At 43.3% G+C, this 18,587-nt stretch overlaps 1 protein-coding gene across 1 annotated transcript; it reads right to left on the bottom strand.

Moving 5' to 3' along the window:
* Window positions 1-286: 286 nt before the first annotated feature.
* LOC148518774 (uncharacterized) lies at window positions 287-16,798 on the bottom strand. Its single transcript, XM_088477187.1, has 5 exons — window positions 16,592-16,798; window positions 3,102-3,360; window positions 2,107-2,140; window positions 1,149-1,275; window positions 287-1,074 (listed from the first exon to the last, which is right to left on the bottom strand). The coding sequence occupies exons 1-5, from the start codon at window positions 16,632-16,634 to the stop codon at window positions 779-781; spliced, it is 759 nt and encodes a 252-aa protein (XP_088333313.1). The 5' UTR covers window positions 16,635-16,798; the 3' UTR covers window positions 287-778.
* Between the last annotated feature and the right edge of the window lie 1,789 nt (window positions 16,799-18,587).

Genomic DNA, 18,587 nt, shown 5'->3' with positions numbered 1-18,587 from the left:
ATATATATTTTTTACACACACTTTACACTATCAACCCGTCACCCACCCACCCATCTCTCTCCATGGATTAGTACATCTATCCCACAGCCTGTAAAATGACAGTTAGATACTGATTGGTTGATACTTTATTTTCCTCCAAGGTTTGATACATCTACCCCTGTAACAATTTTATACAAGGGAGGAAACATTTTCAGATTTATTGTGAAGAATCCCAGGTCAGGTTTTTAGTTTCCAGTGTTAGATTTCTGTGCAGCCCTCAGAAGACTATTACACCAACACACACATATTCGGTATAAAATTTATTTATTACGCAAACTGTAAAATTGAAACCAGATGCAGCAATTTTCAAAAGCATTATTTTTACTCATTTGTCATGTGAGGCTTCATGGTCAAGATTCCCTAATCTAACACATATAAATAATGTATCAAAAATACGCAGTTTATAAACATAGGGTCTTCACTTTGCACCACAATGGCTAATAAATCACTTTGACATCAAGACCAAAATGTGTCACTACACTATTATATAACACAGGTGCTGTCTCACATATACACAATAGACATCTACGACTTTATATGAATTGCACATAGTGTTATATACAGTAGGAGGGTGTAATGATTGCTGAGCATTTATAGTGGTAAGAAGTGTCTATGTTAGTGTCGAATGCTCCACAACAAAGAAGGGTACCTGAAGCTCATGACTCAGGTTTCATGGGATTGAATTAACAGGAGGTCACTGCAGTATCACTTTAGGGTAGCAGTAGACGGCAGAAGATCTTTAGAAGGCAAATCCACCAAAATCCAAACCATTAAAATCCTGGTCCATGCCTTCAAAATCCACGTCATACTGGCAGCCCTCTACATCTGCCGAGGGGTGGTAACCCAGCTCTCGAAAATCAGGGGGAGCAGTATCAATGGAGCGAGCACCATGACTGGAGGTGACCATGTAACCCAGGGTTGGACCTGCAGCGGCTCCCCCCATGAGCACACATGCCGTCTTCACCCCCCAGTGCAGCTGGGACCCATGGCGGAGACAGTGAGGTGGACACTTTTCCTTACGGTGAGCTGCTCGGCCTATAGGAAACAGAATTAATTAATGATGACTGTGGTGCAGTGAGTAGACTCACAGCTGAGAAGGTAACACCCACCTTCCTTCACTTGAGTCTTGTCCTTGGTTTGACTTTGACTGGAAACATCACGCCAACAGCACCTCCGGATGGGCGACAGAGTGTGAAGCCTACAACTGGTTGGCGAGAGTGGAGGTTGTGATAGGCTCTGAAGGTGACGGAAACAGGTTTGTGTTATGTATGGAGAGGCAGATACCGGCAATACAAGATAAACATTAATAAAAACATGCAACATGAAAATGGAGCATTCCCGCAGGTATGCAGAGCCATACACCTATAATTTATTGGATGCAAAAGATATGTCTACTAACAGGCGTATATAAGCATAAATGCTGCTCTGCATGAGTCGCGCTTAATGCGCTTTGCTAACATTAGAACACCCGTAGTGGCGTAACTATAAATTTTGCTCCCCCCTGCCAAAAAAGTTTCTGCCCCTCACAGTCACCCACCTTTCACCGTAAAGCGGCCCCCCAGCCTGACACCCACCTGCACTGCCTACCTTGCTTACCGAATCACGCCCCCCCCTTCTGGCCCCCAAAAGACACCGCTGTGCTAGCCACTCAACGCCCCATTCACACCTGTATTCATTGTCATTGTTGTAGAGTTTGATACGTGCATTAGCCCCACTATAATTTTTTTAATTTTTTTAAATAAAGCCAATTTCACACGTGCACTCATTGGAAGATATAACTGCAAACAACAGGGATAGGTTACTGGAAATGGAAATATAGAGGTATAGAAGTTTATTTATGCAGTGTCGGGTTGCAAAATCCAACACTTTTGTTTGTGTTTATACACAATATTTAAAAGGGTAGTGCTTTTACTAGCCCTGGCTAGCTAGTTAATGCACTGCCCTTTTAAATATTGGGCAGAAACATGAACAGAAGTGTTGGGTTTTATAACCCAACATTTTGTAGTGTAAATAAACCCCATAGCATCACAAACTTTCAAAGTGTCTTCTACATGTCTTTTAACTGACCTCTTTCACTTTCCGTAGAATATTTATCCATTTGCTGCAATAAAGTAGAAACACATAAAAAAACACACAAATATAATGACACGTGTCATAATAACACAAAGAGCACATACTGTACTATAAACACATCAACTCAGGTATTGGGCCCAAATTAGTGGACGCACTAAAGCAATCCTGACAAATAGCCTTATTGCCAAACTTTAATATCAGTTTCCAATTGGACATTAATTTCCAAGTTCCAGCAATCAGATCACATAAAGGTTTAATGTACGGTCAGCATATGCCCAGACATAGACAGGATCATGGTTATCTACTGGCCAAATCGGCTGTTGTGCCCCAACGTTAGATTTCAACCTAACTTTGGGGCTGATTCTGATTTGGACGCAGACGCAGCTGAGATCTTTTGCCCCTATTCTAATGCTGCGGTCGAATCAGATCATAGATAGACGACCCCTTGCAGTAGCACTAATCCATCTCGGTGCGTCTTTAGACACATGCACAGAACTTCCAACATTGGCCAACTGCGTGCAGTCAGTAAGCACCCCTTATTCAGGTGCTTTGTGCCAATACTGGTCACTGTACTAATAGCTATATTGTCTGTATTACCAGACTATGACATAAACACTATACTGTATTGGATAAAGTGTTGCTTTATTTCCAGGCTATAATTTAAATTTATATCTATAATAATAAGTGCCTAACCCTAACACCCCCTCCCCCTGTCTAACCCTAACCATCCGCATTCTCAGAATGTCACCATATCACAAGGCAACAAGGTAAGCATGTCGACATTCTGAGGGTGTCGACATGATGCGTTGTCAGCATGTTAAACCATATCGACATTCTAATGTTGACATTGTGGTGTCAACATTATGAATGTTGACATGGTCACTGTCTTCCATGTGACCGGATCCCCATCTTCTTATTTATTGTTTGGTTGAATAAATGTCCTGTACAATGTTCTGGATACTGGAAGAAGAAGGATATGTGACCGATACCTGCACTCCTGGGAATCTGGGGCCAACAGCATCAGTGTCCTCCCATCACTAAGAGAGAGTCCCAGACAACTGCTCCTCCGAATCCCAACAGGCAGCTTGGGCATGTCCCCCAACTCTGTGCCTTCCAGTATCGCTTGGCACCGAGTGAGCAGAGGAATCTCTAGGTCTGCAGAAGAGTCTGGGTCACGGGACAGGAGAAGGCTACCTTCCTGGGTGAGCTGTAGATATCGTTCCTTCCATTGCTTGAAAAGGAACCCACCTGAGGGGCCAAAGAGGGACAGACAAGAATCAATGTACAATGTGGTGTATTAATAAAACACTTACTTGCTCTTTAGCACTTTTCTTCATTATCCCAAACCTCACCCATTGGCATAGAGGTTCATTAATGCCAGCCTTCACTTTCCAAACATAATGGTGCACAGCTCCATAACTCAGATCAACTGTTATTAGTAGTCCACCCACTACTATTGCTTTGAGATTGTGTGTAGTTTATCACATATACCCCCCTAATAACATAATGGAGCGATTATTTGCCACTACGCATGCGCCAAAGCTGCATTACACTTGCACCAATGGATTAGTGATGGCGGTCGCAGAGAGGATTTGTGCGCAAAGTGAGTGACTGGTAGTCAGCGTTTGGGCCAGGTAACGGGAGACCAATTTCTGGGTGTGCTCTAGTGAGCCTCTGTGAATTTGTTCCCAGCAGGGGCATATTTAGAGAGGAGGGGGTCTGTGTTCACTCATTGTCCTGGGCCCCCTCCTGTCTCTACATCGGCCGTGGCTCACTGACAGGTTCAGTAGACTCCGGGCACTAGTCTGTGCCCGTAGTCTACTGCGCATGCACAGGACACGGGGAAAGTGGCAGCGACGGGCATTTTCCAGGCATTCTGTGTAGCGCCTCTCCAGCGGATGTGGGACTTTGGAGAGGTAAGTATTAGAAAGTATGGGTACAGGGTGTGCGGTGTGGGCCCCAACCCTGGACCATGTGCACTGCACACCTTGCACCCATTATACATACACCCTTGGTTCCCAGCTGGAGAAGTCCTGGAATTTTAGGAAAGCCACTCTGTCTGAGACAGCATAGGGTTACTAAAAAGTTCAATGTGTCACCAATGTTTCCCCTTTGTCTGTAAGTCGGAGTTGTGAGACGCCACAGATGAGCATCTCGGTGCACAAGACATCAGATATGTCATTAAAATATGTTTGCAAGTCTGCTGCATATGGAATCGCGACAGGATTTGCTTTCATCTATGAATCAGGCCCTAAATCAATGAACAGCTGGTTTATCATCTAATTTGGAAATTTAGATGTGTGGTCAAAATGAACTTTGATTTTATTGCCCAGGGCAAGCACAAGATCCATATCACATGTGGCCACATAACACAGGTGAGATGCCAAGGTTTTCCCCAAACTAAGATACGGCACAACGTGTTAGGGTGAGGTTGAACTGACCTAACAACACAACGTGGAAATAATGTATATAAATAAAATGAGCCATCAATGTTCATCGAAACATATTTTTACTGCCGCTGTATTAGTCCTTTTGTAGCTGATAAAATAGGCTGAGTAATATGAAGATTAGAGATGTGTGATTCATCATCGTATTTTGATTTTGGTTTTGGCAAAACCACCCTCAAGTTTTTTAGTTCGGATTCACCCTCAAGTGTTTTGGTTTTGGTTTTAGATCTGGATTTTTTAAATAAAAAATAGATAAAAAGTTTTAAAAACAGCTAAAATCATGTAATTTATGCAATCCAAAAACCCAAAATTCGGATATAAAATCCGAATTCCGAACCGCAAAAAGATCAGAACCGCGACCTGGATTTACCCGGATCGCCTCAAGAGATTAGAACCGCGACTTGGATTTACCCGGATTCACGAAATTCAGGTGAATTCAGATTTCTGGAGAACCGAACCGCACATCTCTAATAAAAGCCGATAAAAACATTGATAAAAAACGGCTAAAATCATGTAATTTGGACCTGTTTACATCCAAAAGCTGAGTTTGGTTTTTAAATCCGAGTTCCGAACTAGCAGCAGACTCGAGCCAGGACTTGGTTCTACTCAGATGCCCACAGTTCAGGTGTGTTCGTATTTAAGGAAAACCAAACTGCACATCTCTAATAAAAATAAGTATTTTGATAAGCTGTAAAAGCAAAAATTTTAATAAATATAATAATTTGAGAAAGTTAGAGAAATGATCTAAGTACAAGTCCATACAAATAAGCGGTTAGTCCTAATGAAATATAACTATCAGCAAATAACACCATGTTTAAAAGAGTAAGCAAAAATCTATGGAAATGGAGCAGTAAAACACTGTTACACTAGCTCAACCGAAGATATGTGCAACATTTTCAAAACTGTTCTACAAAACTAGTTTATCAAAAATTCTGCCCGTTTGACTGAAAGAATTGGACCTTACCAGTTCCTAGTCCAAATCTTCGGGTTATTTAAGGATGAAGAACTGGTATATTTATTGACTGAGTATGCCAGAGGTTCCCAAAGTTCGCCATTACAGTCCACGTTTTAGGGATATTCATGCTTGAGCAAAGGTGACTTAATTAGTACCTCAATCCATTTGATTTAACCATCTGGACTCAAGCTTGGATATCCCTAAAACGTGGACTGTAATGGCGGACTTTGGGAACCTCTGGAGTATGCTATTTATTTAATTATGAGGTTGGTTGGAGGTCAATTTTAATTTAATTTTGAAACATGGGTGCTATCTCTTTGACAAGCAGGGCTCCAACATTCCAGATCATGTGCCAAGCAGTAACTGAGATTAAGACACCTGCAGCAGAACCAGGGACTCAATGCTGCAAGAACATGTAGCATAGTCTGGCAACAGTTCAAATTCTGGTGGAAATGTCCCGATTGTGCTGGACTGTCCCGTGGGGTCAGGACTTTGACCCGACAGGCCCGCTTTGTGCTGCTCTGATGGGGGTGGGGTGAAGGGGGTACTGCTGTAATCGATCACCCAGGGCACTGAAAGTCTATTTGTTGGCTTATATATGCAGTACAGTAACTTTGGGTGAATGCCTAGTATACTGTAATTCATCCATTACTGCACAGGCAAAATCTTGTTCATTAAATCTTCCACCCCCTAATCCCCAGCAGCAACAAGCTTGTGTGTCTGTCTGTAAACATTTCTTTCCACATCACCCACTTTTCTTGTCTATCAGTCACCGCATCTATTTCTCATTTAAATCTGAGCCTTCGGATGTGCTCTGTGGATTACACAATATTCCCAGAGCTCAGGAGCAGTTCCTATGGATTAAAACACAATTATATCTGTAGCAGTGACACTAATCTCCCACAGGAAACACAATCTACCCAGGCACTGAATGGGAGCAGGGGGCGATACAGGATTACATGTCATGTACCGTAACAGAGACTACACGGTGTGTCACTCAGAGTGCCTACTGTAGCAAACAACTATATCTCATGCACAAGATAACAGTACAGTATATTTCTCATGATGGATATATATATATATATATATATATATAGCAGCATATCCAGAACAGAAAAACCAGCACACCTTAGTTTCAAAAATTGTCTCCACAGGTAGCATCATCAAATATATATATATATATATATATATATATATATATATATTTGGAGGTGCACACCCTGAATATATATATATATACATATATATATATATGTATATATATATTCAGGGTGTGCAGTCTGAGGCCCATTTTCTATATAAATCCAATCAGTGCATTACTTTGCACACCTTAAAGCTTGAGACACTTTCAACTCAGACTAGCACCCCTACTACATTGGTTTAGAGCAAGGGTCTTCAAACTTGGCCCTCCAGCTGCTGTGGAACTACACGTCCCAGCATGCACTGCCACCTTTTTGATATAACAGCATGCTAAAACTATGTGCAGTGCATGCTGGGATATGTAGTTCCACAGCATCTGGAGGGCCAAGTTTGAAGACCCCTGGTTTAGAGCATGGAGTCTGGCATTGTAATATGCACACCAGTCAGAGGCACAATATAGGTAAGTCATGCAAATATTTAGACTGTGTAGTGCAGCTTTGGTTCCCTTTTGGGGCGCGGGTCCCCCTGGATTGCTTTGGTTGATCTGCTTCAGGGCACCGCATTATAACACATTTTTTCTTCAACACATTTTAATGCTTCACTGTCTGTTTTTTATATATGTATTTCACTTTATTTTTATTCTTTATATGCAGCTGATCTTGACTATTTCCTTTACACTTCACTTTTCTTATTATAGCGGTGCCTTGGGGTGGCTTAGCTGGGCTAGTTTGGGGGTGTCCTTTGCTCTGTATTTGAACTAGGGGTGAGCGGGTTCGGTTTTACTCGGATTTACTCGGTTCTTATCGCCACTTTACCGCAAATTCGGATTTATTATATTGGCTATCCAAAACACATGATAGGCGATAGCCAATAAAATGCAGTTTAAAGATCCGAGTAAATCCGAGTAAAACCGAACCTGCTCACCCCTAATTTGAACCCTAATATGTTAGGGACCTACCCTACAGAGGTTACCTGGATGTGGTGGGTAGGCCCATAACCTCGGCCAAGATTATGCCAAAAACCTCTATTTATTGCAAAAAATTTGTTATTTATATATAATTAGTTAATTTGGAGTTGTGCACTTGTATTTCTTTTTGTGTACACTCATGTACAGTATATGGACTCCCTAGAATGACTTCTTATTGGACTAATGTCTATCCTATCCTCAAAAGGAATAAATAAATGAATATGTAACACCAATCTGTTGTCTCTCAGATTTAAGTTGTCTATCAATCAGATTAATAAACGTGTCGAACAATTGGTGGGACACACTGTTTTGGGGGATTATCTCAGATAAAGCCACCTATGTAAGTACACACATACAATTTATAATATGGAAATTAGTATATGGGTGTGTTTCATGTATCATGATTAAGCTTTAGGCAAAATGTGCATCAGGACAATGTACCAGGGGTCCCTCTACTGTTTAGACTGCTAAACTTTATCAGAGATCACTTAACGGCTAGAGTATTTGTACTTATTTGCCGGGCTGCTATGATTAAGAGTAGTATAGGCAGCCGCTTCTATGAATTGCTGAAATTGCTGTATGGTATCGTTGGCTGGATATCTGGAGGGGGTGAACCCGTTGAGATGACCAGATTACGATATACAAAGATACTTTTTGTGGAACACTTACACCTGAGCCCAGGTGAGTTCAGTTCCCTAAGGGGGACGTCTGTATACAACACCCTTTCATTTAGATTAAGGAGGAAAAGTTAAAGATACCTTTTGATGAATGCATCTCACCTGGAATAGGTGAGTTAATCACCAGTTTATTCCAACAACATCTACAATATATTGAATTAATATACAGACTTTGTTTTTGTTTCTCTTCTCTTTTCTGAGAGGAAGACTACATATTACATCTTGGATTTAAAGATAAGGACAGCGCCCATTGGACCATTCATTAGTGTTGTTATTAATACACACAACTGTCTCTCTGTGGTCAACGTTTCAATGTCAGAGCATTTTCCTCAGGACGAATGCTCTGACATTGAAACATTGACTACACGAAGAGAGTTGCTGTGTGTATTATTGAAACCTCTGCGTGCCGCTCATACATCACTATATATATATATATATATATAATTATATATATATATTAGCATAAAGTCACAGATGCGCCTACAGCAAAAGATGGTAAAGTGGTCGCAGCAGCATATGTCTCTGAATCAGCGACCGAGTCTCCACCACTACATGTAGGAAACAGAATAGGGCCCATCCTGCACATTTATATGGAGCTGGTGCAAAGCTGAACTGAAATATTAGCACTTGCATTGCATCCATGGGATGAAAAGTTCTCCACCCTCTTGTTTCTCCCATGCACTACCCAGGTCACCAGTGTTCTGCTCCCTTGTCTCATACCCTACAGTGACTCTGATCCCTGATTCACGGGTGCGCACTAATGCAGCTTTGACTGCGCTGCACGACTGTATGTTTATGCTACACCGCAGCCAATGGGATTGGTAAAGAGAGACACCCACTGGCTGCTATGCTAATCCACCGCTGTGCGTATTAAGATGCACCATTGGCCATTCCCTCCCACTACTTGCCACTGTATGTTCCCGCTAGCGTTTTGCTTATCCCTAGCCCCTGTAATCTGTCCTACCCAGTCTATGGTGTGACATTAATGTTTAGTACTTATACTATGAACTTGTGCTTTGGTCTCCCATTGTGTATGGTGTTTATGCTCTTATAATCTGTTACTGTTTTCTATGTATACCTTCTGTGGTGCTGCCTACACTTTGTGGCTCCTTTATAAATGAAAGCTAATAATAGTTTGTTAACCTATATGGAGAGTTGTATGTATTAGAGGTCTGTATGCTTCATTAGATAAGCATCCTACACATCAGGGCGCATTTGCACCTGTACTTATGCATCAGATATGTCTGAAAACAATCATGCATACGAACAACTCTGCAGAGCCCGCCGGTTGTGTCGTCACGCTATTTCTGAACGCAGCGTGAATACATGCAAAAAACTGATGATGCGTTCACCTCTGCTACAGACACATGTGTGCATTAAGTGTAAAATTATGCATTTATGCTAAAATATATAACTTGACTCCTATAAGTGGAATTCAAAAACTGCAGGACAAAACTACATGTAGAGTACAGCATATAATAAAAACCTCAACAATACATCTGTACTCTAACGTCCTAAATAAGACTCATTCTCATGTATTCATTCAGTTAGCCAGATTGTTTCTCTGAAGCATTCAACAAAATGTTTCTACTAGTGTCTCATTAAGTAGCAAATTAATTATTCATTTTGCAGAGTTCAGTTGCAACAAATGCTTTAAAATGTAATTGCTTTATTTTACTTGTGAAGAAATGAATTTTATGATGACACTTGGATGTCAGCCGGTATGATCAAACATAGTCTAAAGGAAAATAAATACTAGAGTATTCTAGATCATAAAACTGATCTTTATGTGATATCTTTTATATATATCATTGGTTCTCAAACTCGGTCATCAGGACCGTAAACAGTTCACGTTTTCCTGACCACCTACAGTAGCTGGGCACAGGTGTATTACCAACTGTCACATTATAAAGATCCACAGGTGGCCTGGCAAACATGGGGGCAGATGTATTAACCAGTGAAGCAGCATCAGAACACATTATGGGCCTGATTCAGAGCCGCTCGTAAGCGGCCGCTCGTTCACTCCGAGCGATGTTCGCACATCTGCGCATGCGTATGGCTTGTAATGCGCATGCGCCAACCAGTCAGTGCGGTCGGAAATCGTGTACTCGCAAAATAGCGAATGCCTGCTAATTTGAGTGACAGGATGAGGCGTTTGTGGGTGGTAACAGGGGAAGGTGCTTGAAAACGGGGAGTGGAGATCCGAATGCAGGCGTGCCAAATGGTCAAAACGGGCGTTTTAAGGGTGTGCATAATTAACAAAGCAGCGTCATCGACCACGTCAGTTGGTTGTCTTTTAGCCTGAACTGCTCGCATGATTGCGGTAGGAAAATGCTACCACAAGCACTGCGAGCAGTTCATACGCCTTTCGATGTACTCGATTAATCTAATAAATAGCGGAGGTGACGTATGATGCGAGCGGCCAAGGGGCGTCTTTACAAAATAGCGAGCACATGTTTAATTCACTCAGACATAGGGGCGTCAACAGACCGCAAAGAGCGAGCGCTCAATTTAAATAGCCAGCCCCTTTTTCTGAACGAGCGAGCACAAATAGCGTCCGGCTCTGAAGCAGGCCCTATGTGCACTAATACCACTTCCCCCATGTATTTCTGCGGGGTCTGGGCGGTAAATAGGCAGTAAATCGGTGCTGCTATCTATAAGATAAGATAGCAGCGCCGATAGCCTGGGCAATGTATGAACATACGCTGCAGCTATTGATAACGACAGCTGCAGTTGGCGATACCCTATCCCCACAGCAGGGACAGCGCTGTCCCTGCTGCAGTGGCTGCCAGCTCCAGGGGCTGCACACAGGGGGCGAGATGTATTAATGCTTACCGCCAGTGGTATAGGCTCTGAAGTTGCAGCGGTGACTTCATCGGGTTTCTTTCAATAAAGTAAACGTGAGCATCATTGAACTCCCGCAATGCTACATACACAGCTGATGGGACATGCAGCTGCGCGTATGTAACACGGGAGGCAATGGGAGTGCGGACGTCACCGCTGCAACTTCAGAGCCAAGACCACGGCGGTAAGCATTAATACATCTCGCCCAGGATCTTGCAATACATGCGAGATCCCGCACATGCTCAGTGAAGCCGGTCGGGAGTGAGACACAGCGCATCAGCACTAGGCTGATGCGTTGTGAGCTCTAGCGGGGATCGCAGGAGGGAGGAGTTATCACTCCCCCGCTCCGGCCAATGAGATGTTGCTTCCTGCTTCGCCTTGGTAAAGAGGCAAAGTAGGAAGTATTATACTGGCATTATAAGTGCTGCTATAATACATCTCCCCCATGAATTTTTTAGGATCCTGAGGACCGAGTTTGAGAACCACTGATATATATGATATGATTAAAGATACCTTGTTCTTACAACATATATAGAACCTATGGCAGTGTTTCACAGACTTGATCCTCAAGGCTCTCTAACAGTCCAGGTTTTAAGAGTACCCATGTTTGTGCACAGATAGTATAATCAAATTGACTGAGGTACTAAATAGGTCACCTGTGCTTAAGCATATATATCCTTAAGACATGGACTGTAAAGCTAGATACACATCTGAATGATCTGGCAATTTTGCGATGAGCTGATACGACATAACAATATATTGTGCCTATGTACACACACTACACAATACGCTGTACAACGTCATGTTATATCATACAGTAGTATGTGGCATCATCCTATCTGATATGCAGCACATCAGTTGGAAAGATGCTACCACGCGATTAATTGGGTGAACACACTATGGGCCTGATTCAGCTTGGATCGCAATTGCAAACATCAATGCAGCCGAGTGATTTTTATCCTGTATGCATGCGCGTATGCAGCATAGCACATGTGCATGATCACACTGTGATTGCACACCAAGCCAACAAACACGCAGAAATGATTGACAGCTAGCAAGCTTTTGGAGGAAGTGATGGGGGAGTGGTCTTAAAAATGCAGGTGTGTCTTACTGTTTGGACGCTGTCTAATAGGAGTTCATAATATAGCCAGTGCGATCACCTCCCAGCACAAGAGCTCTTTGCGTTTGCCAAGACTCGCAGCATTAGTGAAAGGTCAGACTAGCAGTGATTGGTCGATGGTGGCCGATGTTCCAGATTTGTACACTGGTCTGCACTCGTAGAAGAGAAGGCAGCAATGCAGGCCCGGCGACAGGGGGGGGACTATGGGGACACCCGTACTGGGCCCCAAGGTCCAGACGAGCACAAAACAGGGCAGTGAACGGTGGACTTACTGTTCCAGTCACAGCCGACAGGACCCATGGCCGCCTCCCAGCCCCAGCTCTCTTGTAGCGTGGCCCAGGCAGCGCTGGGCTCTTCGAGGTGGCTCAGCTGTGGCCCGGGCCAGGCATTACCTTTAACTCTGCTACGCGGTGGCATGACATTATAGGTCACATCACCGCACATCTTCCCTGCTCCGGCGGAAGTGTATAGATCCCTTGCAGGCCGGCAGACAGGCTGCACCACTGCTGTAGTGTAGGCTGCGCTGTTGCAGTAGTAAGGACTGGAGTTGAGGCTGCCGTTAGGGATGGGGCTGAAGATGGAAGAAGGTGAAGGGAGCAGAGGAAGGTGATGTGCTGGGGGGAGAAGGTGAGGGGCTGGATGAGGAGGAAAGGCTGGGGGCAGATGAAGGTGATGGGGGCTGGGGCAGAAGGTGGCAGGGGCTGGAAGCAGAGGAAGGTGAAGGGGGCAGAGGAGATGAAGGAGGCTGGGGGCAGATGAAGGTGATGGAGGCTGGGGGCAGAAGGCGACAGGGGCTGGAAGCAGAGGAAGGTGATGGGGGCTGGGTATGGAGGAAGGTGATGGGGGGCTGGGAGCAGAAGGTGATAGGGGCTGGGGACTGAAGATGGGGGTTGGGGACAGAGAAAGGTGATGGGGAGGCTTCTGAGCTGATGGTGATGAGAGGCTGAATTTACGGAAGGTGATGAGGGGCTGATGACTAAGGATGGCTGGCTGCAGACCCCATCCCTTCTACCCCTGAGGCATCCACAGCACTGCCATTAAGAAGACGTTGCAAGAACTTACAGCCGGCATCATCAGTGACAGAGAGACGGTGTGGTATGTCATGTTGTATTTTTACTTTATGTAAAGGCTGGCATATCTTTCAGTTAACAGTATCATGCTTCACATATCACACATGCAGGGGAGGGATGTGCGGGATCGTGGGTGGTGGTGACAACGTGGGGCCCCCCGAGACATCACTGTACTGAGCCCCAAGATTTCTGTTACCGGCTGCAGCAATAGGCGTCTCTATGCAGGGATACGGTTGTGGCTGCATCTGCATATATTAGCAGCCGTGTTCCGTCAGGATTCGCAGATGGAATTGCAATTGCGTTCCAAGCTGAATCAGGCCCTATATACGATGGTCGTTGCAATCTATTGTGGATCGCAAGATTGGCTAATATATTGTATAGCGTGTACTCAGCTTTACGATACCTTGATGATAAAGTTTGGAAACCACTGGCCTAAAGCTGGCCACACACATAGCGATGTGCTCACGATCCGACATCGTGCACGATTTCCCTTGAAAACTCTCCTCAGCAGCTCTGCACATGATTTGGTGTTTGTAGTGTCCAATCTTCAAATGATCTATCGTTCAGCCAGACACTTCTCCAGTGCATTTGTATCCCAAATTGGCAGATCTGCCCTACAGCTCGGCAGATCTGAGGATGCGATGTACGACCAGCGGGGACGCACATCTCATTGTGATCATGAGTGGGGACTCACAATTTTCTCACGATTTGGCCATATTTTACACGATCTGTCGTTCCAATGTGTCGGAATCGGCAAGATCGGGTAAAATATTGCTGTGTGTGTGGCCAGCATCAGGTATACATTTTTAGTAGGCATTCCAAATATCAGAAATACAGTATACAGGGCGTGAATCAGAAATGTACACCATTCCGATGTTTATGCAGTTGAGTGATCATCGTCAATCTGCGCACGTGTCTAAGTCGCACAGTGGATGTATCAAGGTGCATTACCGTAGTCGCTTGCAGCTACCATTTACCAGCAGTGTGATTGACAGTCAGGAAGCATTTGGGAGGAGGTAACTGGGAGTGCAGGTAAAGAATGCAGGCGTGTCACAACCATTTTTTGGGGCGGATCACAGCCTGTGCCTGCAACCCTGTATACAGTGAAAATAGTTCCGGCGTCTCAGTACACGTGGCCATTTTGTATGACTGTAGCACTACTCAGAAGTCAGACTATCGAAGGATCTACGACCTATACTGCCTCGTTGTATGAAGATGCTTGGATTGGCAAAGCCGCATGTGGGCGTCTCTATACATTCCTCGGCGCTGTGACATTTGCATACGTTCGCACAACAGCTGTGATGGCATTAGGGTATTTGTCTAAATTAGGCCCACTGCCAGTATTATTTTTAATCTGTGCTAAATGACTGAGAAATTCCCAATTAATCATTGACATATTTAAGAAATTCTCTGTGGTAAGATTATGGGTTTACAATTATGATGGTATTTGTGGTTGAAAGCCTTGTTTAATGTAGATTACAAGTACAACATCTTCATACAAAGCATACACAGTTTTATTATACAAATAAGGTCAAACATTCAGTATGGCCAAATATTCTGCTGTGAGCTAGAGTCACAGAGAAGACATGATCTAATATTTCTCCCTCATTAGTGAAACACCAGAATTCCACAGAGCTGTAGTAATCAAGCGAACAAAATAGAAGTTACAAACATATGTCTCTTTGAATGTCAATGTGAAGGAACTGGACACTTTTGCCATAAAATACTTGTTGTGTAGTTTTATTATATAAGGTTTATACAGAAATATTCACAAATATAACATAACTACGCTACATACACAGTGGGGATTGTATATGAAAACCAGACTCGAGTAACAATGAAAAAAAAAATAATACTGTAACTGACAGAAAGTATTGACAGTATATTTAGGATTTCATTCTAAACTTTACTAGATAATAACAAAGAAGTAGCAACCGTTTCTATGGGTTACAGCATCTCTTTGCATTAACTGGGGCACCAGCTTTCAGAAATGTCCAGTAATATGTATTTACACTGAACAACATGTCTAAATTTCATGAAAACATCATGCTTAAAAAAAGGTTCAAACTAATTATAATGTAATAAGCATCTAAACCACACAATAACATCCAGTGCATCAGGAAAATATTCACAGCACTTCACTTTTTCATAAGTCTACAGACAATTCCTTGGAATTCATGCTTGGTTTGTGCTCTGACATGCACTTTCAAGTGTGGGACCTTATGCAGGTGTATGCCTTTCAAAATCATGTCCAAACAACTGAATTTACCACAGGTAGACTCCAAGTAAACGGTAGGAACATCTCAAGGATGATCAGTGGAAACAGGATACGCCTGAGCTCTATTTTGAGCTTCATGGCAAAGGCTGTGAATACTTATGTACATGTGATTCCTTAGGTTTTTTTATTATTAAATTTGCAAAAATCGTAAAAAAAAACTTTACACGTTGTCATTATGGGGTGTTGTGTGTAGAATTTTGAGGACAAAAATGAATTTATTCCATTTTGGAATAAGGCTGAAACATAACAAAATGTGGAAAAAGTGAAGCGTTGTGAATACTTTTCGGATGCACTGTAATTGAGGCTTTTACGTGTTTATGTAAGATTGGTTCAGGTGCGCACATAAAAAAATAATAATAACAAAAAAAAATTAAAATGCACTTTTCAAACAGCGGCTTCCTACCAAGTGTAAGGTGCAAATTGGGGGTGAATTGTAAAGAATTCATAAAGATGTATTATTGTGCATTTTCATTTCATTTTAATGTCCCATGCTGTAATATGGAATATGCCATACATCCTGAAATATTTAATATCTATAAAGCCTAGTTACGTTGTAACTCAAGATATTATAGACTACATAAAAATACATTTATTGTAGACAACTGAGAAATAAATGCAAAAAAATATATGTCAATTATATAAACGTATTATGGGTACTATATATTATACACACACATAGATTTATGAATTGTTTGCATGTGGCACAAGTAAAAGTAAATATAAAATGGCAACATAATAAATAACACATACTATGCTACTAGTGCTTCCCAGGATGTAACCACATAACAATAATATTATGATGAATCGTGAAATACATCCACAACAACCAGATGTTATGTTATGTAATACCTGCACTAGAGATACATCTGTCCCTAGAAGCTGCTGTACAGTATATGCCCTTACACCACACCCAGGTGTGCCTGATGCCTCCCACACCTCATCATGGTGCTGCTGTCTAGCACCGTCCACCACCCTACTCACCATATTTCTTCAGGTAGCCTTGGTGTATGAGGGACGAATCCATATTTGATCAGCTCTTCCATCAGAGACAGAGAAACAGATGGGAGTGGGGGCAGTGCAAGGATGCAGGAATGTGACTGATCTCTTAATCCCAGTCGCATCCTATCAGAAAATAAACACAGCACACGCCTCAATGCTATAGTGACTCTTATCAACACTACAGGCAAGGAGGTATTGCCCCCCCCCCCAAAAAAAAAAAATGGCACTGCCACTGGTAATAATCATTTACCTCACCCATCACATGTTATGACCTGAGGGAGGATGCATCTGTTCAGCATATCACTGTCATTATTGCTCAGTGCTCTGGACTCATTAAACGTGTCACTGGTGTTAGTCATTAAATATATCACTGCTATTCCGTACATTCTGCAATGACCGACTAAACACTCTGCTGTCTTGTTGAACTCTCATCATAGGGGGCACTGAGCCATTTACTAACAATAACTCACTCTGGTTCTAGGAGGGGCTCATTCATTAAACATTTATTTACTTTTATTTATTAATAATTATTTATATAGTGGATAAATATTGTGCAGCACTTTACAGAGAATATCAGCCCCTGGCCTAGCACAGCCTGCAATCTATATTCTCTACCACATGCACTTTGGGCACTTTGGGACTCATTCAGAGTCTCTCGCTAGATGCGATCGCTCGGCGCCAACGTATGCAAATTTGTCAAAGTGACGCCACAGGAAGCGATCGCTCGCCAAGGCATAAGCACGCCCACCATGTCTTAGCGAGCGGCCAGCATACCCCCAATCTCACAGACAGAGCTGCCCACCAGCACACGTCATCTCCAGGAAGTGTATTAGTTTGTGCACGCGCAGAATGAAGCGTGCGAATGCGCGTACACAAACCATCGGGCTGCTTGTAAGTGCACGGCGCTAGCGAGAGACTCTGAATGAGGTCCTTAGTTTTTAGCAGCAGCCACATAACCTACAAGTATGTTTGTTTTGTTGTTTGGTTTGTGGAAGAAAACCTTAGTTCTAGAGAAAACCTATGCAAACAGAGGTAGAACATCCAAACTACACACAGATAGAGCCCTGCTTGGAATCCAACGCATGACCCAGTTCTTGAAGGTGGCAAAGCTAACCATTTCACCACCATGCTGCCCAGTTACCGCCATTGGCACACTCTGGGATACATGACCTAAGCCTAGGAGAGAGATGAAGTGAAAAGAGATAAAGTATTAACCAATCAGCTCCTAACTGTATACTTACCGACATTCTGGCAGCCCCCTCTGGGAGAGGACTGCGATGTCGGTGCAGGGTGTGGGGCGGCTTAACTTGGTGGTGCGGGTGCGAGCTGGAGCAATTGCGTCATTCTGGCCCTGCCCCCCGCTTTATAATGCCGATGTTACCAGCATTGTAAAACAAGGGGCAGAGCTAAGATGATGCAATTCAGTGCGAAACGCGTCATCGCCCCTCTGAACCACCCACTTTTGCTTGTGGGCTCGGGGGGGGGGGCCCGGGGGTGGCGGTGGTCAATCCGGTAGACTTGCCTACTCTTGCTGGGGGCCGGGAGCGGCACCCGATTTTTGGGAGGCTCCCGCTGTCACAGGAGAGTTGGCACGTATGCCTGATTGTCATATTTCAAACACAGCCTATAAAATGACAGGTAGGAGCTGATTGGTTGGTACTGTCATGTTAAAAAGGTCGCAGTCATTAGCACATTCAGGTCCTAGCAGGGACTGACTAATTAAACATGGTAATATAAATGCTGAGATGTCAGTTACATACCATTGTAAACATACTGTAGATTATGGTAAGCCACCAGCCACGACCAGACGTCTCTGCTCTGGTGGTCCTACACTACATGGTAATAGCATCAGTTTGGGTCATACCTTTGTGTATTTCTGAACTGAGAGCTAACTCACCCCAGAATCCTCAATATGGCACTACAAGGATCAGCATACCCTCTAGTTCTAGGAGGGACTCGTCCATTAAACATGTCACTG

This window comes from Taudactylus pleione, unplaced genomic scaffold (genome assembly GCF_031769625.1).
Source record: "Taudactylus pleione unplaced genomic scaffold, aTauple2 ptg000199l, whole genome shotgun sequence".
NCBI lineage: Eukaryota > Metazoa > Chordata > Amphibia > Anura > Myobatrachidae > Taudactylus > Taudactylus pleione.
The sequence above is the reverse complement of the archived record's forward strand: the minus strand, read 5'-3'. Positions and strand labels throughout refer to the sequence as shown.